We start from the raw sequence: 20,643 nt of genomic DNA on the forward strand, positions 1-20,643 counted from the left end.
CCGCTTATCAGGCCCCTCAAGGCCTCTGTAAACACTGGAGCCATGGACCAAACCTAGTGTTCTTGAAGCCCTCTTCAGAGAGAGTGAAAGCTGTGGGTCCGGACAAGTCCAGCTTTGATTGCCCACAGCTGGCTGAATGTGCCTTTGGGATGGCTTCGAGCAATGTCAGCTTTCTGGGACTCACTTCTTCCTGAACTCCCCATCCAAGTCTTGAATGTGGTCTCAGGGCCTGGGCAGAGGGGATGGGCCATTTGGCCAATGTCCAGAAATCAGATAAGTTCATCAGACTCTTTTCATTACAGCTCCTTTTCTCTTAAACTAGCTTTCCTAACTCCAGGAACATTGTCTTCTGTGCTGATTCTAGGGCCTTCCGAGGAGCAAGCTGCCTCTCTAGTGCCTTTTCTACTCATTTCTTGGAAGGGTTCATCAGTATTTTGTAACCGCAGGGCTGGAATCAAAGGGCCAGCTATTCACCTATTCAAACCTTCATCACATATTAACTGAGCACCTATTCCGGGCCAGGCTCACCCCAGAGCACCTGGCCAACTCTGCTCTTGGAAGCACGCTTACTTGTCCACGTTCCTTGGTGTCCTAGCAACCAGCAGAAACTCTGACCCGAGCTCCAGCCAAGACAGATGCCATTTTCTCCTTGACCGCTGTCGCTCGTCACCTCCCCAGACTTCTGAGGACTCATCCATCCAGCTCTCTGGGACCACAGAAAGCAACCACTGGTCCCCAAGTTCTCCCAGCACCCCGGCCCAGCAGCCCCTGCCTACAGAATGAGTTTCTCGCTCACGTTTGCTGAGCTGGTGAATATCGCCATCCCGCAGGGTGGGGTGGTGAACTTCCAGGCCCTGCACCTGCTGCTCCACGGCATCCTGGAGCACATCCACATGGCTGAGCTGAGGAAGGCCCTCTCAGGGGATGAGGACTTCCTCCAGACCTCGCAGGTGGTGCTCATGCCCAGGGAAGGAGATACCCAGCCCATCCTGAACCCCATGAAGAGGCTCAGCAACGTCTTTGACCATGTGGTGAGTCGCATCGACAAGTTAGAGAACCAACTGGCCATGCCACGGGAGCTGCCCTCCACTTCCCAACTGCTGGAGGCCAGCCAGGGAACCAACAAGCCCGTCCACGATCTATGGAACCTCATAAAGCTCCGGAAGATGGTGCAGGGCAATGAAGAAGCCATGGAAAAAGTAAGCCACCCAGCCTCTAGAACACTTCCAGTACCCTTTTCTGCCACTGACAGGGTAGAACTGCCCTATAAGGGTTTCTGGGCTGCAATATTTACAGGAGCAGATCATCAGGTTTTTCTCTTGTAGAAAACCCTGATGGGTAGGTTTGAACCACCAACCTTTCAGTTAGCAGGTGAGTGTATAACCAAACATCCTGCCTCCCACTCCCATGTGGCCTCATTTGATGAGCCCTTCTCTTATGACAAAGAGCCCGGGTGGCACAAAGGTTAAGTGCTCACTCGGTTGCCAGTTGAAAGGTCAACAGTTTGAATCTACCCAGTAGCTCCTTAGGAGAAAGTTCTGGCAGTCTGCTTCTGTAAAGATTACAGCCTAGGAAACCCTATGGGATGGTTCTTTTCTGTCACTTGGGTCGCCATGAGTCAGAATTGACTCAACAGCAACTAATAATAACAGCCCCTTACCACAGAGGGGGAAGAACAGGACCTTGGAATCAAAGAGAACTAAGGCCCCGCCCCCAGCTCACATCCTCCGTCAAATATTAATGAAGGGCCCACCATGGGAGAGGTTCCATGTTAGTCACTGGGGTTGTGATGTGAACAGGAGCTCGTGGCCTAGTGGGGGAGAAGAGACAGAAAGCAAATGGATAAAAAAGCTATAAAAAGTAGCTGCGTAAAGAGGGGGAAAGGAGCATTATCCACCTCTTTCACCTCAATTTTCTTTTCCATAATGTGGAGAAAATAATAGTAATACCTGATCGGGTTGTTGTGCGGGTTAAACGAGGTAAAGAATTATTGACACCTGACAAGGGCCAAGTAAATCTTAACTGTTATTATTGTTACCTGCTGTGTTAGTTTCTTGTTGTGTCACAACTTGGTGGCTTAAACAACATGAATTTATTATCTTGCAGTTCTGGAGGCCAGAAGTCCCAAATGAGTCTCCCTGGGCTAAAATCAGAAACCCTGATGGCATAGTGATTAAGTGCTATAGCTGCTTACCAAAAGGTTGGCACTTCAAATCCACCAGGCGCTCATTGGAAACTCTGTGGGGTAGTTCTACTCTGTCCTGCAGGGTTGCTATGAGTCAGAATTGACTCGATGGCAACAGGTTTGTTTTTTTTTTCGGGGGGGCTAAAATCAAGGTTTCTGGAGGCCCTAGCGGAGAATCAGGAGCCCTGGTGGTGCAGTGGTTAAGTGCCTGGCTGCTAACTGAAAGGTCGGTGATTCAAACTCACCAGCCGTTCCATGGGAGAAAAGACCTGGCGATCTGCTCCCGTAAAGATTTCACAGTAGGAAACCCCAGTTCTACTGTGTTCTATGTGGTCGCTACGAATTCGAATCGACTCAGCGGCACCTAGCAACAACAACAGGGGAGAATCCATTTCCTTGCCTTTTCTAGCCTCTAGAGACCTTGGCTCATGGCACTTCCTCCACCTTCAAGATCCAGCAGCATAGCATCTCCTAGCCTCTCTCTGACTTCTGCTTCCATCTTTACATCTTCTTTCTCTCACTCTGATCCTAGTACCTTCTTCTTTTACGGACCCTTGTGATTGAGTACCTGAGACTTACCTGGATAATTCAGCTCAATCTCCCCATCGCAAGAGCCTTAGCTTCATCACAACTGCAAAGTCCCTTTGGTCATGTAAGGTACCATATACACAGGTTCCAAGGATTAGGCCGTGGACATCTTTGGAGGGCCATGACTCAGCCAATTGTACCTATAGCATACCTGCTACATGCTAGGCTTTGGGCCAAGTCCTCGGTTCAGAGAGGGTGTCCCTGCCCTACAGCCCTCAGTCTTGCAGAGGATAAATTGCCTCATTCCCTGAAAACATACAGAGGAGAGGTAAAGGTTGGACAAAGAGAGGATGGATGGGATTCTCCAAGGCCAGGCTCGGGGGGAGGGCTAGCAGGTTCGGACCAGGAGTGCGGCCAGGTCGGGGACAGGGTGAGGCATGCGGCTGCTTCCTAGGTTGCCACAACTGTCTGTGTCACCAGAACATCCAAGGGAAGGCCTCTCCTCTCATCCTCCCGTTGGCCAGCTCAGAGGATCGGAAGTTAGAGGGCAAGGGGGTCTGGTGGGTGCAGTCCTTGTGGGCTAGCCTCCAGGCACAGAGCAGGTGGAGGAGGCTGGAGGGTGGGGTGTGCAGGGCCAGACAGAGGACACTCATCACCCTGGGGACCACTGCAAGGTGCCCCACAGAGAGGACTAGGGACAGAGTATCAGAAGGGAGGTGGGGTGAAAGCAGCAGGAATGGCCCTGGAATTGTTAGTTGCCATTAAGTTGATTAAAACTCCTGGAGACCCAACCTGTGCCAGAGTATAACTGCTCCGTAGGATTTTCAAGGCTGTGACCTTTCAGAAGCAGACTGCCAGGCCTGTCTTCCGAGGTGCCTCTGGGTGGGTTCAAACTGCCAACCTTTATAGCTAGTATCTTGTGCTTAACCGTTTGCAACCCCCTGAAGACTTGTTGGCCAGGAGAGGTGGATGTAATTCCTGTGGGCAGAGAGAGCAGAAAGAGGGACTTCCTAGCAAAGGAAGCAGGGGGAGCACAGGGCACTTTTGGAGAGGAAGGGATGGTCCTGTTGGCTGTTCCTCAGAGAAGGAGAGTGTCCGGAGGAGCCAGCCTCCCAGGGGTAGGCCCCTTGATGGATGAATGTTCTAGAATGTATGGGACTTTGAGAAGCTTATGAGGAAGAGGGACTTGCAGACAGGTTTGGACCTGGCCGGACAGTGCCCAGAGGTCTCCATGCAACTGAGGGATGTCTCCAGTGTTGGAGACTGTCGCCCTGCCCTGCGTGACTGAGGTTCCCAGGGGTTAGCACAATGCCCCATTGTTAGGGTTGCCATGGTTTTGGGGTCTAGGATGGTGCAAGCTGATTAGCTAAGTGTCTGCACCTACTAGCCAATCAGGGTGCCCCTCAGGTGGTGGCAGACCCAGTACGTGGAGAGCTGGGCTCACCTGTTGGTGCCCCCTCCACACCTTTCTCTGGGCTGGCCAGCCAGGTTATTGTCTTTTGCTGCCCTACTGGGCCCCCCTCCAGAGAACCAGCCCCAACTGAGGAAGCAGAAGCCCACAGGCCTCCTCACCCCCCAACCCCAGACAGGGCGAATGGGGCCCAGGAAATAAGGGCAGGCACTGGTGAGAGAGAGAGAAGGTTCCTGGGGATCCATACATGTGGCCCACTTGGGCTGGTGCCATTGGATAGTGCTCCACCAGACTTGGGGAGCTTGTGGGTTACATTACAGAGTTTCCCAGCCTTGACTCTATTGACATCTACGGCCAGATAATTCTTGGGGTGGGGGGTATCCTGTGCACTGTAGGGTATTGAGCATCATGCCTAGCCTCCACCCACTAGATGTCAGTAGCAACCGCTGAGTTGGGTCAATCAAAAATGTCTCTGTGTTATTATTAGTTGCCACTGAGTTGACTCCAACTCATGGCGTCTCCATGTGTGTAAAGTGCAACTACCTCACAGGGTTTTCAAGTCTGTGACCTTTAAGAAGCAGATCACCAGGCCTGTCCTCCAAGGCGCCTCTGGGTGGGTTCGAACTGCCAGCCTTTTGGCTAGTAGTCAAGCACTTAACTGTTTATGCCAACCAGGGATTCCTAAAAAATGTCTCTAGACATTGCCAAATGCCCACGGTGGAGCAGGGGGAGACAAAATCACTCCCAGTTTAGAACCCCAGGGTCAGAAAACTTGGGCTCCCAGCTGGGCTCTCCAAATCTTGACCCTGTAATCCCTGGGGTATCCAGCCCAGGCACACCCAGGGAGTTTCTCCAAAGTTGCAGATCCCCAGGCCCAGCCCCCACCCCGTTTCAGCATCTCGGCAGCACCCTTGTGTTTTACAGAGCTGCACTTGGGAGCTGCAGTCTGTGTCATCGAGGCCCTGGTGTGCTCATCTGTAGTAACAACCCTGGGTCAGCTGCAGAGGAGATAATGTGGGACAACATGAACTGTCATTCTGTCTAACCCTGTTTTCGTAAATAAACTTCTGGGTCCCGGGTTTGGAGAGATTTTAACAACCTGTTATCTTTTTTTTATTTTACTGCACTGTCATGGATTGCATTGTGTCCCGCAAAAATGTATGTGTATCAGTATGCCTAGGTCATGATTCCTAGTATTGTATGATTGTCCACCATTTTGTCATCCGATGTGATTTTCCTATATGTTATGAATCCTATCTCCATGATGTTGATGAGATGGAATTATCGGCAGTCATGTTAATGAGGCAGGATTCAGTCTACAAGATTGAGTTGTGTCTTGAGCCAATCTCTTTTGAGATATAGAAGAGACGAGTGAGCAGAGAGACATGGGGACCTCATACCATCAACAAACAATAGCCAGGAGAACAGCATGTCCTTTGGACTTGGGGTCCCTGTGCTGAGAAGCTCCTCGACCAGGGGAAGATTGTTGACAAAGACCTTCCTCCAGAGCCAACAAAGAGAGAAAGCATTCCCCTGGAGCTGATGCCCTAAATTTGGACTTGTAGCCTACTAGGTTGTGAGAGAATAAATTTCTCTTTGTAAAAGCCATCCTCTTGTAGTATTTCTGTTATAGCAGCACTGGATAACTAAGACATCCCTCAAGAAAAAACTCCTGCTCTATTTCATACAAATTGGAATGCTTTTAAATTTAAATAGATGTTCTGAGAATTTCATAACATAATTTAAAAGCTATAAAAGATTGAATTGTGTCCACCCAAAATGCATGTTAAATTCCTGGCCTTTATACCTATGGGTGTGATCCTGTTTGGAAATAGGGTTTTTCTTTTGTTGTATTAATGGTGTCATGCCAGTGTAGGCCACTACTCATCTGTCAGTTTAAAATACTGTGGTAGCTTGCATTTGGTGTGATGCTAGAAGCTATGCCACTTGTATTTCAAATACCAGCAGGGTCACCCATGGTGGACAGGTTTCAGTGGAGCTTCCAAACTAAGACAGACTAGGAAGAAGGACCTGGCAGTCTAGTTCTGAAAAAACTGGCCAGTGAAAACCTTATGAATAACAGCAGAACATTATCTGATATAGAGCTGAAAGATGACCCCCTCAGGTTGGAAGGCACTCAAAGGACGACTGGGGAAGAGATGCCTCCTCAAAGTAGCTGCCTCCTACTTCATGACGTAGATAGAGTCAAGTTTTTGGGACCTTCATTTGCTGATGTGGCCTGACTCAAAATAAGAAGAAACAGCTGCAAACATTCATTAATAATCGGAACGTGGAATATATGAAGTGTGAATCTAAGAAAATTGGAAATGGTCAAAAATGAAATGGAATGCACAAACCGATATCCTAGGCATTAGTGAGCTGAAATGGACTGCTATTGGCCATTTTTAATTGGACAGTGATATGGTCTGCTATGCTGGGAATGACAAATTGAAGAGGAATGTTGTCACATTCATCATCAAAAAGATCATTTCAAGATCTATCCTGAAGTATAACGCTGTCAGTGATAGAATAATATCCATACACTTATAAGGAAGAGCAGTTAATATGACTGTTATTCAAATTTACACACCAACCACTAATGTATATCCTACCTGGAGATTTTTACCAACTTCTGCAGTCAAAGTGATCAAACATGCACTCTTAAACGGAGTAGCTAAAGTGAATGGAAAAAAATGACGTGAAAGAGCCGAACAGAAGATTTCAAAGGGCGACTCGAGAAGACAAAGTAAAGTATTATAATGAAATGTGCAAAGACCCGGAGTTAGAAAACCAAAAGAGAAGAATACACTCAGAATTTCTCAGGCTGAAAGAATGGAAGAAAAAATTCAAGCCTTAAGTTCCAATATTGAAGGATTCTATGCACAAAATACTGAGCAACGGAGGAAGCATCAAAAAAAAGATGGAAGAATACACAAAGTCACTGTACCAAAAAGAATTGGTCAACATTCAGCCATTTCAGGAGATACCATATGATCAAGAACTGATGGTACTGAAGGAAAAAGTCCAAGCTGCACCAAAGGCATTGGTGAAAAACAAGGCTCCAGGAATTGATGGAATACCAATTGAGATGTTTCAATAAATGGATGCAATGGTGGAAGCGCTCACTCGTCTGTGCCAAGAAATTTGGAAGATAGCTACCTGACCAACCTACTGGAAGAGATCCATATTTGTGTGCATTCCAAAGAAAAGTGATCCAACAAAATGTGGAAATTATTGAACAATATCATTAATATCACATGAAAGTAAAATTTTGCTGAAGATAATCTTAAATGGCTATAGCAATACATTGACAGGGAACTGCCGAAAAGTCAAGCTGGATTCAGAAGAGGACATGGAACAAGGGATATCATTGCTGATGTCAGATGGATCTTGGCTAAAAGCAGAGAACACCAGAAAGATGTTTACCTGTGTTTTATTGACCATGCAAAAGCAATCGACTATGTGGATTTTAACAGATTATGGGTAACATTGGGAAGAATGGGAATTCCAGAACACATAATTGTACTCATGTGGAACCTGTACATAGATCAAGAGGCAGTCATTGGAACAGAACAAAGGGATACTGCATGGTTTAAAACCAGGAAAGGTGTGCATCAGAGTTGTATCCTTTCACCATACTTACTCAATCTGTACGCTGAGCAAATAATCTGAGAAGCTGGACTCCCTTAAGAAGAATGGGGCATCAGGATTAGAGGAAGACTCATTAACAACCTACGTTATGCTGATGACACAACCTTGCTTGCTGGAAGCTAAGAGGACTTGAAGCACTTACAGATATGATCAAAAACTACAGCCTTCACTGTGGATTACACCTTAACATGAAGAAAATAAAAATTATCATTACTGGACCAATAAGCAAAATAATGATAAATGAAGAAAAAATTGATTTGTCAAGGAGTTCATTTTACTTGAATCTACAATCAATGCCCACAGAAGCAGCAGTCTAGAAATCAAACAACGAATTGCTTTGGGCACGTCTGCTGCAAAGACTTCTTTCAAGTGTTAAAAAGCAAAGATGTCATTTTGAGGACCATGGCAGGCCTGACTCAAGCCATGGTATTTTCAGTTGCCTCATATACATGTGAAAGCTGGACAATGAATGAGGAAGACTAAAGAAGAATTGATGCCTTTGAATTATGGTGTTGGTGAAGAATATTAAATATATTATGGACTGCCAGAAGAATAAACAAGTCTGTCTTGGAAGGAGTACAGGCAAAGTGCTTCTTGGAAGGGAGCATGGCGAGACTTCATCTCCCGTACTTTGGATATGTTATCAGAAGGAATCAGTCCCTGGAGAAAGACACCATGCTTGATAAGGTATAAAGAGAAAGACCCTCGACAAGACGGATTTACACAGTGGCTACAACAATGGGCTCAACCATACTAATGAGTGTCCAGATGGCGCAGGACTGGGCAGAGTTTCTTTCTGTTATACATAGGGTTGCCCTGAGTCGGAACCAACTCAATGGCACGTAACAACAACAACCAGCGTAGGGTGGATCCTAAACCTAATCACTTCTGAGTTATAAAAAGACCAGAATAGACACACATATACACATGGGGGAAGACAGACACTGTGTGAGGACCTGCGTACTAGCCAAGGAACCAAGGAATACCCGGGGCTACTGATAAGGAGGGAATCAACACACCCAAGACCCTGATTTGGACTTGCAGCCTCCAGAACTGTGTGAAAATAAATTTCTGTTCTTTAAAGACACCCACTTGTGATATTTGTATTAGGGCAGAAGTAGGCAACTAAGTCAAGGGCACTGAAAACACTCTGGGTTTAGAGAATCAGGGTCAGAGTTAACTGCAATAATGAAAATAACTGTCACTTCTGCTGGCCTCTCCCTGCTCCCTGTACTGTGAAGGGCTTTCATTTTTCATTTCCCTGGGAGCCAAACACGGTTAGCATTCCCATTTGCCAAAGCCCTGGATATGGAGTGTGTACCAGTCCAGGTGGTTGCCTGAGGGGGCGTTTGCCTTGGGCCCCTTATCAGGTGCCTAAAGGCCTCTGTAAACGCTGGAGCCTTGGACCAAACCTAGCATTGTTGAAGTCCTCTTCAGAGAGACTGAAAGCTGTGAGTCCAGACAAGTCCAGCTTTCGATGCCCACACCTGGCTGCCGTGTGGCATTGGAACAGTTTCCAGAAAGGGCAACTTTCTGGGTCTCACTTCTTCCCGAACTCAGCCCCATCCAAGCCCTGAATGTGGTCTGTGAACCCTGGGCAGAGAGGATAGGTCCTTCCTGTTTATATTTCCTCTGAAACAGTCCAGACCTTGACCTTTTCAGACAGCCTCCCTCTACCAGCCCCTTCCACCCTAGGACAGACAGTCCAGGGCATATCTCCAGGCCAGGTCAGATAGCAGGTTGGGGATCACATGGTTCATTATCATGGGAGAGCAGCACCCCATACAAGAAAATAGTCTTGTTCTACCTTTCAACTGAAAGATCAGGCAGGCCTATAAAACAAACAATGATACATGTGAGGAACGTGCTTCTTAGATCAATCAAGTATATGAGATCAAATGGATAACAGCTTCCCCAAAACAAGAGAAGGCAGGAAGGGACAGGAAAACTGAACAAATGGAACCAGGGAACCCGGGCTGGAAAGGCAAAGGGGGAGAGTGCTGATACAATGTGGGATTGCAACTAATGTCACAAAACAATTTGTGTATAAATTTTTGAAAGAGGAACTAGTTTATTTTGTAAACTTTCACCTAAATCACAATTTTAAAAAAAGAGCGAGACTTGGGGAACATTTAGCTCAATTGGCGTAACATAGTTTCTAAAGAAAACGTTATACATTCTACTTTGGTGAGTAGCATCTGTGGTCTTAAAAGCTGTGAGCAGCTGTCTAAGATACTTCACTGGTCTCACCCCGTCTGGAGCAAGGAAGAATGAAGAAAACCAAATACACAAGGGAAAGATTAGTCCAAAGAACTAATGGACCACAACTACCACAGTCTCCATCAGATTGAGCCCAGTACAACTAGATGGTGCCGGCTACCACTACAAATTGCTCTGACAGGGATCACAATAGAGGGTCTTGGACAGAGCTGGAGAAAAATGTAGAATGAAATTCCAACTCACACACACACACACAAAAAACAGACCTACTGGTCTGACAGAGACTGGAAAAACCCTGAGAGTATGGCCTCTGGACACCCTTTTAACTCAGTCATGAAGTCACTCCTGAGGTTTACCCTTCAGCCAAAGATTAAATAGGCCCATACAACAAAACGAGACTAATGGGCACACCAGCCCAGGGGCAAGAACTAGAAGGTAGAAGGGGAAAGGAAAGCTGGTAACAGGGAACCCAAGTTTGAGAAGGGGAGAGTGTTGACATGTTGTGGGGTTGGCAACTAATGTCACAAAATCGTATGTGTGTTAATTGTTTAACAGGAAACTATTTTGCTCTGTAATACTTCATCTAAAAAGTACAATAAAAGAGAGAGAGAAGAAACATTAAAAGAACATCCTGTCAAAAAAAAGAATAGTCTTTCTCCATTACCCTTGGAGCAGCCTGTAAGTTTCTGCCATATTTCCTGGAAACCCTGGTGGCGTAGTAGTTAAGTGCTATAGCTGCGAACCAAAGGGTTGGCAGTTCAAATCCGCCAGGCGCTCCTTGGAAACTCTATGGGGGCAGTTCTACTCTGTCCTATAGGGTCGGCACTGAGTTTTTTTAATCCAATACTTAACCTTGTGAGATGGAAATAGTTATTACTCAGGTTCTTTAGTCCATGGGGTACCCTCAGTCGGAGAAGCATTAGCAGATAGGTGAGGAATCTGGACCTGACAGATTTCTCCAAAAAGCATTTTCCATCTATGGTAGATAAGATCATTGTAAACTCATCTAGTAATACCATGATCATGCCCAACAAAATTAAGAGTAACTCCTGATTACCATCCAATAGACAGTGTTGAAATTTCTCCAATTATTTCTAAAACAAAAAATGCTATTTTTTTTACTGCTTTATTGAGATATATTTCACATACCATAAAATTTATCCGTTTAAAGTGAATTCTGTGGTTTTAGTATTTTCACAGAGTTGTACAACCATTACCAAAATCTAATTTTAGAACATTTTCAACATAATCATTAGCAGTCACGCCCATTCTTGACCATCCTCTTCCTCTCTTCTTTGACTTAGTATGTTTTCAAGGTTCATCCATGTTGTAGCCTGTACTGGTACTTTATTATTTTTATAGCCAAATGATATTCCACTGTATGGATGTACCACATTTTGTTTATCAGTTGATGGACATTTGGAATGTTTGTACTTTTTTTGGCTATTACTAATACTGGTGCTTTGAACACTGGTATACAAGTGTTGTGTGGATATATGTTTTCATTTCTTTTTGGTATATAACTAGAGGTGGAATTGCTGGGTCATATGATAACTCTATGTTTAGCATTTTGAGGAACTGCTGACCATCTTCCAAAGCAGCTGTACCATTTTACATTCCCACCAGCAATTTATGAGGGTTCTAGTTTCTCCACAGCCTCACAAACACTTGTTATTTTGTCTTTTTTGTTATACCTATCTCGTTTTTGTTGTTGTGTGCCGTCAAGTTGATTCCAACTCATGGTGACTGTATATAACAGAATAGAAGCGCTCCTTAAGGGAGCAGATCACCACGTTTTTTCTCTGGCAGAGTGGCTGATGGGTTCAAACCGGCAATCTTTTGGTTAGCTGCTGAGTGCTTAACCATTTTGCAACCTGGGCTCCTTACAGCTAACTTAGTAGGTGTGAAGTATATTCATTTTTTTTTCAAAGTATTACTTTAGAAAAAAATTGTTTAGACAATTTAATGAAGACTGAAACTTGAAAATATATGCCAGAAGCTTGCTCGCTGTCAATGGGAATTTCTTTTTAAAATAATATGTTTGAATCTCAAAGTATTTTTAAACATAGAGGATCCATATTACATTCATGAATAGAATGTAACCATGAAACTAAAATATTTTATAAATATTAAAACAGCTCTTTGAAAGAAAAGGGGAATTTTCCAAGTATGCAAATAGGTTGCCAAACAAAAGAAGTTTAAACTTAGGATGCAAATATGATAGTCATAATTAGAGAAATCATCCACCCTATTGTATGTGTACTGTAGTTATAGGAAGAACCCAACCAGTTGCCATGGAGTTGATGTCAGACCCTACGTGTGTCAGACTAGAGCTGTGCTCTGTAGGGTTTTCTTTTTTCTTTTAATAATTTATTTTCTTTTTTGTTGTTTTGAGAGTATACACAGCAGAACACATACACAAATTCAACAGTTTCTACATGTACAGTTTAGTGACATTGACCACATTGTTCAAGTTGTGCAAACATTCTTACCCTCCTTTCCTGAATTGTTCCTCCCCCATAGCAAACTCACTACCCTCTAAATTCCCTATCTATTCTTTGAAATTGCTGTTGTCAGTTTGATCCCATATAGATAGTTCTTAAAAGAGCACAATGCTCAAGGCAGATATTCTTTACAAGTTAAGCTGGATGGAATACACAGGAATCGGTCGACTACATCTGTGGAAAGAGATGATGGAAAAGCTCAATATCAAAAAGTCAGAACAAGGCCGGGGCGACTGTGGAACAGACCATCAATTGTTCATATGCAAGATCAAGCTGAAGCTGAAGAAAATTAGAAAAAGTCAATGAGAGCCGAAGTAAGACCTTGAGCATCTCACCTGAATTTAGAGACTATCTCAAGAACAGATTTGGTGTATTGGACACTAATGACCAAATACCAGACAAGTTGTGGGACGACAGCATACATGAAGAAAAGAAAAGGTCATTAAAAAGACAGGAAAAAAAAAAAGACCAAAATGGATGTCAGAAGAGACTCTGAAACTTGCTCTTGAATGTAGAAAAACGAAAGTGAATTCAAGAAATGATGATGTAAAAGAGGTGAACAGAAGATTTCAAAGGGCAGCTCAAGAAGACAAAGTATTGTAATGAAATGTGCAAAGACCTGAAGTTAGAAAACCAAAGGGGAGAACATGCTCAGAATTTCTCAAGCTGAAAGAACTGAAGAAAAAATTTAAGCCTCAAGTTATAATATTGAAGGATTCTATGGGCAAAATATTGAATGACGCAGGCACCATCAAAAGAAGATGGAAGGAATACACAGAGTCGCTGTACCAAAAAGAATTGGTCAATATTCAGCCATTTCGGGAGGAAGCATATGATCAAGATGGTATTGAAGGATAGAAGTCCAAGCTGCACTGAAGGCACTGGCAAAAAACAAGGCTCCAGGAATTGACAGAATACCAATTGAAATGTTTCAACCAATGGATGCAGTGCTGAAGGTGCTCACTCATCTATGCCAAGAAATTTGGAAGACAGCTACCTGGCCAGCTGTCTGGAAGAGATCTATATTTGTGCCCATTCCGAAGAAAGTTAATCCAACAAAATGCTGAAGTTATCGAACAATATCATTAATATCACATGCAAGTAGAATTTTGCTGAAGATAATTCAAAAGCGGTTGCAGTAGTACATTGACAGGAAACTCCCAGAAATTCAAGCTGGATTCAGAAGAGAACATGGAACAAGGACTATCGTTGCTGATGTCAGATGGGCCTTGGGTGAAGGCAGAGAATACCAGAGAAATGTTTACCTATGTTTTATTGGCTATGCAAAGGCATTCAACTGTGTAGGTTTTGACAAATTATGGGTAACATTTCAAAGAATGGGAATTCCAGAACACTTAATTATGCTTATGCGGAACCTGTACATAGACCGAGGGACAGAACAAGATGATATCACATGGTTTAAAATCAGGAAAAGTGTGCTTCAGGGCTGTGTCTTGTCACCATATTTATTCAAATAATCATAATAATCCCAGAAGCTGGACTATATAAATAAGAACAGGGCATCAGGATTGGAGGAAGACTCAGTAACAACATGTGATATGCAGATGACACAACCTTGCTTGCTGAAAATGAAGAGGACTTGAATCACTGATGAAGAGCAAAGACCATACCCCTCAGTATGGATTACATCTCAACATAAAGAAAACAAAACTTCTCACAGCTGGACCGATAAGCAACATCATGATAAACAAAGAAAAGATTGATGTTGTCCAGAATTTCATTTTCCTTGGTTCCACGGTGAATGCCCATGGAGCAGCGGTCAAGAAATCAAACAACAAATTGCATGGGGCAAATATGCTGCAAAAGACTTCTTTAAAGTGTTGAAAAGCAAAGATGTCACTTTGAGGACTAAGGTGTGCCTGGCACAAGACATGGTATTTTTAATTGCCTCTATGCATGTGAAAGCTGGACAATGAATAAGGAAGACTGAAAAATTGATGCCTTTGAATTATGGTGTTGGAGAAGAATATTGAATAGACCATGGACTGCTAGATAAGTGAACAAATCTGTCTTGGAAGAAGGACAGCCAGAATGCTCCTTAGAAGTAGGGATGGCAAGATTTCATTTTACTTACTTTGGACCTGTTATCAGGAGGGACCAGTCCCTGGAGAAGGACATCATGCCTGGTAAATTAAAGGATCAGTCAATGAAAGAGATGAAGACTGTCAACGAGATGGATTGACACAGTGGCTGCAAGGATGGTTTCAAGCATAGCAATGATTGTGATGATGGCACAGGACTGGGCAATGTTTTGTTTTGTTGTACATAGGGTTGCTATGAGTCAGAAGCGACTCGACAGCACCTAATAACAACAATTAGGCGAAACTATTGGTTGGTTTTAAAAAGACTTCAGGGGATATTTTTGGTTTAAGGTTTAAAGATTATCTTACAGTAATAGTTTCAGGGGTTCATCCAATCTCCATGATTCCAGAAAGTCTGGATTCCATGAGAATTTGAAATTTTGTTATGTCTTTTCACCCTTTTGATTAGAATTCTTTTATAGAATCTTTGACCAAAACATTCAGTAAATGGTAGATGGGCACCATCCTGTTTTTTTTTTTTTGTTTGTTTGTTTGTTTTTTGTGTCATGGCAAAGGAGGCAGTTGTTTGTGGAGACAATTAGCCACACATTCCCTTTCTTCATTCATCCTATTTCATTATGGTTTTGATTTGCCTTTCTGTAATGCCTAGTGATGTTGAGTATCTTTTCATGTACTTACTGGCCATTTGTTTATCTTCTTTGGACAAATGTCTCTTTAGATTCTTTGCCCATTTTTTAATTGAGTTATTTTTATTTTTTATTGTTGAGTTTTAAGAGTTATATATTCTGGATATATGATGTCAGAGGTGATTTGCAAATATTTTCTCCCATTCTATGGTTTATCTTCATTTTCTTGACGGTGTCCTTTGACACTCAAAAGGTTTTAATATCTATGAAGTTCAATTTATCTATTTTTTCTTTTGTTGCTTTTTTTTTTAATTGCCGATGTTTTTAATGTGTGTAAGAAACCATCGCCTAACCCAAGTTCCCTGTTTTCTTTTAAGAGCTTTATAGTTTGGCCTCTTACATTTAAGTCTGTGATCCGTTTTGATTTCTTTTTGTGTGTGGTATGAGGTAGGGGTCCAAATTCATTCTTTTGCATATAGATATCCAGTTGTCCCAGCATCATTTGTTTAAAAGATTTTTTTTCCTTATTGAATTGTTTTGATACTTATTGAAAATCGGTTGACTGTAAATGTTAGGGTTCATTTCTTGATTCTCAATTTTGTTCCATTAGTTTTTACGTCTGTCCTTTTCCCAGTACTGTGCTGTCTTGATTACTGTGGCTTTGTAGTAAGTTTTGAAATTATTCTTAGTTGGTTTTTTGTTAATTTGTTTTTAATAATGAAAGAGTATTGGATTATGTCAAATGCTTTTATGTGTCTATTAAGATTATAGTATGTTTTTTTGTCCTTTCTATGGTGTATTACATTGATTGATTTTCTGATTTTAAACCAAACTTATATTTTTGGGGTAAATCCCATTTGGTCATGGTGTATAATTCTTTTTATATGTTGCTGAATTCATAAGGTTGCTATGAGTCAGAATCTACTCGATGGAAATGGGTTTGGTTTGGGTTTTTAATTCAATTTGCTAGTATTTTTTTGAGGATTTTTTCCATATATATTCATCAGGGATATTGGTCTATAGTTTTTTTTTTTTTCAAGATTGTTAGACTATTTGGGGGTCCCTTGCATTTTCATATTAAATTTGAGATCAGCTTGTCAATTTCTGCAGGAAAAAAACAACTGAGATTTTGATAGGAACTATAGATAGTTTTGGGAGTATTTCCATCTTAACAACATTAAGTCTTCCATGAACATGGCATATCTTTACATTTACTTATGTCTTCAATTTTTTTCAGTGATGCTTTGTAGTTTTCAGTGTACAAGTCTTGTACTTCTTTTGTTAAATTTACTCATAGGTATTTTATTCTTTTTCATGTTATTATAAATGCGATTGATTTTTTAATTTCAGGTTTGGACTGTTCATTGCTCATGTATACAAATACAATTGAGTTTTTTATATCACTCATGTATCCTCCCGCATTGTTGAACTTGTTTATTAGTTCTAGTAACTTTTTAGGACTCCTTAGGATTTTCTATATACAAAATCATATAATTTGCAAATATAGTTTTATATCTTCCTTTTTAGTCTGGATGACTTTTACTTCTTTTTCTTGGCTAATCACCCTGAGTAGAGCCTCCAGTATAATAGATGGAAGTGGCAAGAGTAGATGTCCTTGTCTTATGCCTGATCTTAGGAGGAAAGCATTAAATCTTTCTCTATTAAGTACAATGCTATAGTTTTCTTTTCTGGTGATGTCTTTGTCCAGTTTTGTATCAAGGTAATACTGCCTTTATAAAATGAGTTGAGAAGTGTTCCTTTATCTTCTACTTTTTGGAAGTTTGAGAAGTATTGGTGCTAATTATTCTTTAAGTGTTTGGTAGAATTCTCCAGTGAAGCTATTTGGGCCTGTACTTTTCTATGTTAGAGGTTTTTAAATTACCAATTAAATATGTTTGCTTGTTATAGATCTATTAAAATAATCTATTTCTTCTTGAGTCAATTTCTAGGAATTTGTTTGTTTTATCTAAATTGTCTAATTTGTTGGTATACTGTTGTTCATAGTATTTCTAAGTTCAATAGTGTCGTCTTCTCTTCCTGATTTTAGTAATTTTAATCTTCTCTTTTTCTTGGCAGTCTAGCTTAAAGTTGGTCAATTTTGTTGATCTTTTCAAAAAACCAACTTTTGGTTTAGTCAATTTTTTAATATTGTTTTTCTACTTTCTATTTTGTTTATTTTCTCTGTAATCTTTATTATTTCCTTCTTTCTGCTTGCTTTGGATTTTGTTTGCTCTTTTTCTAGTTTTGTAAGGCAGGTTAGGCTAGTGATTTAGACCTTTCTTCTTTTTAAATACAGGCATTTACAGCTATAAATTCCCCTCTAAGCACTACTTTAGCTGCATTTCGTAAGTTTTGGTATGTCGTGTTTACATTTTCCTTGTGATTTCTTCTTTGTTCCATTGTTTATTTAGAAGCATATTTGTTTAATTTCCACATATTTTTGTGAATTTCTAAATGTTCTTCTGTTGTTGATTTCTAATATAATTCTATTGTAGTCAGAGAACATACTTTGTATGATTTCAATCCTTTTTAAATGTATCAAGGCTTGTTTTGTGGCCTAGCATATAATCTATCCTAGAAAATGTTGCATGTACACTTGAAAAGCATTTCTTTTTGCTGTGTTTTGGTACAGTGTTCTATAGATAACTGTTAGGTCTAGTTAGTTGACAGTGTTGTTCAAATCTTCTGTTTCTATGCTGATCTTCTGTCTACTTGTTCTACCCATTATTGAGAGAGGGATACTAAAGTCTCCAAATATTATTGTTGAATAACGTATTTCTACTTTCAATTCTGTTTTCACTTTATGTATTTTAGGGCTCCATTGTTAGGTGCACATATGTTTACAGTCATTTTGTCTTGTAGATTGACCCTCTTATCATGATAAAATGTCCTTTGTCTCTAGTAAAAACTTTGTCTTACAGTGGATTTTGTCTCATGTTAATAGAGCCACTCCAGCTCTCTTTTGGTTACTGCTTGCATGATTTATATCTTTGTCTATCCTTTTCATTTTAACCTATGTGCATATTTGAATCTGAAGTATGCCTTTTATAGATACCATGTACGTGGATCATGTTATTTTTTTTTAGTTCATTCTGTCAACCTCTGCCTTTTAACTAGAACATTTAATTCACTTACATTTATGTAATTACTGATAAGGCTGACTTATTTCTGCCATTTTGCTATTTGTTATTTTTATTTGCTGAATGCTTAACTATGCACCAGGCCATGTATATACGTGTTCACATTATTTCATGCCCATTTTATAGTAGAGGAATCGAAAACTCAGAAAGATGTAGTAGCAGTGCCAGTCAGTGGTAGAGCTGAGCTGTGAACCTGGCATTGTGATCCTGAGCTCTTGCCTAGACGCTTCCTTACAGGTCCCCTGGCTTCCACAATTGCCCCCCTAGGGCCAGTCTCCATATGCAGTCAGAGGAATTCTTTAAAAATGTAAATCTAGCCTTATCTCTAAAATCTACACTATACCGCAAAAACTCAACTACAGAAAGACAAATAACCAATTAAACAATGGGCAAAAGATATGAACAGATACTTCACTAAAGAAGACATTCAGGTGGCTAACAGATACATGAGGAAATGCTCAGGATTACTAGCCATTATAGAAATGCAAATCAAAACTACAATGACATTCCATCTCACTCCAACAAGGCTCGCATTAATCCAAAAAACACAAAATAATAAATGTTGGAGAGGTTGTGGAGAGACTGGAGCACTGATACACTGCTGGTGGGAATGTCAAATGGTACAACCACTTTGGAAATTGATTTGGCGCTTCCTTTAAAAGCTAGAAATAGAACTACCATACGATCCAGCAATCCCACTCCTTGGAATATATCCTAGAGAAATAAGAGCCTTTACACGAAGAGATATATGCACACCCATGTTGATTGCAGCACTGTTTACAATAGCAAAAACATGGAAGCAACCAAGGTGCCCATCAGTGGATAAATGGATAAATAAATTATGGTTTATTCACACAATGGAATACTCCACATCGATAAAGAACAGTGATGAATCTGTGAAACATTTCATAACATGGAGGAATCTGGAAGGCATTATGCTGAGTGAAATCAGTCAGTTGCAAAAGGACAAATATTCTATAAGACCACTATTATGAGAACTCGAGAAATAGTTTAAACAAAGAAAAAGTATTCCTTGATGGTTACGGGGAGGGGGGGTAGGAAGAAGGGTGGAAGAGGGGTATTCACTAATTAGATAGTAGATAAGAACTACTTTAGGTGAAGGGAAAGACAACACACAACACAGGAGAGGTCAGCACAACTGGACTAAACCAAAAGCAAAGAAGTTTCCTGAATAAACTGAATGCTTTGAATGCCAGTATAGCAGGGGCAGGGGTTTGGGGACCAGGGTTTCAGGGGACATCTAAGTCAATTGGCATAATAAAATCTATTAAGAAAACATTCTGCATCCCACTTTGGAGAGCAGTGTCTGGGGTCTTAAACGCTAGCAAGTGGCCATCTGAGATGCATCAATTGGTCTCAACCCACCTGGATCAAAAGAGAATGAAGAACACCAAAGACACAAGGCGATTACGAGCCTAAGAGACAGAAAGAGCCACATGAACCACAGACTACATCATCCTGACACCAGAAGACCTAGATGGTGCCCGGCTACAACTGATGACTGCCCTGACAGGGAGCAGAAGAGCAGTGGGATGCAGACCCCAAATTCTCCTAAAAAGACCAGACTTAATGGTCTGACTGAGACCCTGGTGGTCATGGCTCCCAGACCTTCTGTTGGCTCAAGACAGGAACCATTCCCATGGCCAACTCTTCAGACAGGGATTGGACTGGACAATGGGATGGAGAGGGATGCTGGTGAGGAGTGAGCTTCTTGGATCAGGTGGACACTGGAGACTATGTTGGCATTTCCTGTCTGGAGGGGAGATGAGAGGATAGAGGGTAGAGGGGGTTAGAAGCTGGCAGAATGGACACGAAAAGAGAGAGCAGAGGGAGGGAGCAGAGTGTCTCATTAGGGGGAGAGCAATTGGGAGTATGTAGCAAGGTGTATGTAAGTTTTTGTGTGAGAGACTAACTTGATTTGTAAACTTAAAGCACAATAAAAACTAAAAAAAAAAAAAAAAGTAAATCTAATCATGACACTACTGCTCCCAATCCTCCAATGGCTCCCACTCAGAGCCGGTTGTGCTGCCTCCCTTGGTGGTTACCCTTGTTTATGTGTATCACACAGAAAAAGACATGAGATGCTTGGTGATGAGCAACTCCTGAGTAGCTAGATAAACTCAGCCACAAGTTTGCTCCTCATGAGACAGGCCTCCAGAAAGCTCAGAGCACTGCAGACTTTAGTATTGTTTGCTGGCCTCCAAGCACCTTCCAGAGCCCTGGTGGTGCAGTGGTTAAGAGCCACAGTGAGCTACGGCTGCAAACCAAAAAGTCGGCAGTTCAAATCTACCAGC

At 41.8% G+C, this 20,643-nt stretch overlaps 1 protein-coding gene across 1 annotated transcript in view; it reads left to right on the forward strand.

Moving 5' to 3' along the window:
• Positions 1-779: 779 nt before the first annotated feature.
• The window catches only part of C12H16orf96 (chromosome 12 C16orf96 homolog), a 54,129-nt gene continuing 34,265 nt past the window's right edge, over positions 780-20,643 (forward strand). Inside the window, exon 1 of the mRNA XM_049903035.1 lies at positions 780-1,199. Within this exon, the coding sequence (XP_049758992.1) occupies positions 780-1,199 (420 nt within the window). The remainder of the gene's footprint in view (positions 1,200-20,643) is intronic.

The sequence above is a fragment of the Elephas maximus genome, chromosome 12, assembly GCF_024166365.1.
Source record: "Elephas maximus indicus isolate mEleMax1 chromosome 12, mEleMax1 primary haplotype, whole genome shotgun sequence".
Taxonomy (NCBI): Eukaryota; Metazoa; Chordata; class Mammalia; order Proboscidea; family Elephantidae; genus Elephas; species Elephas maximus.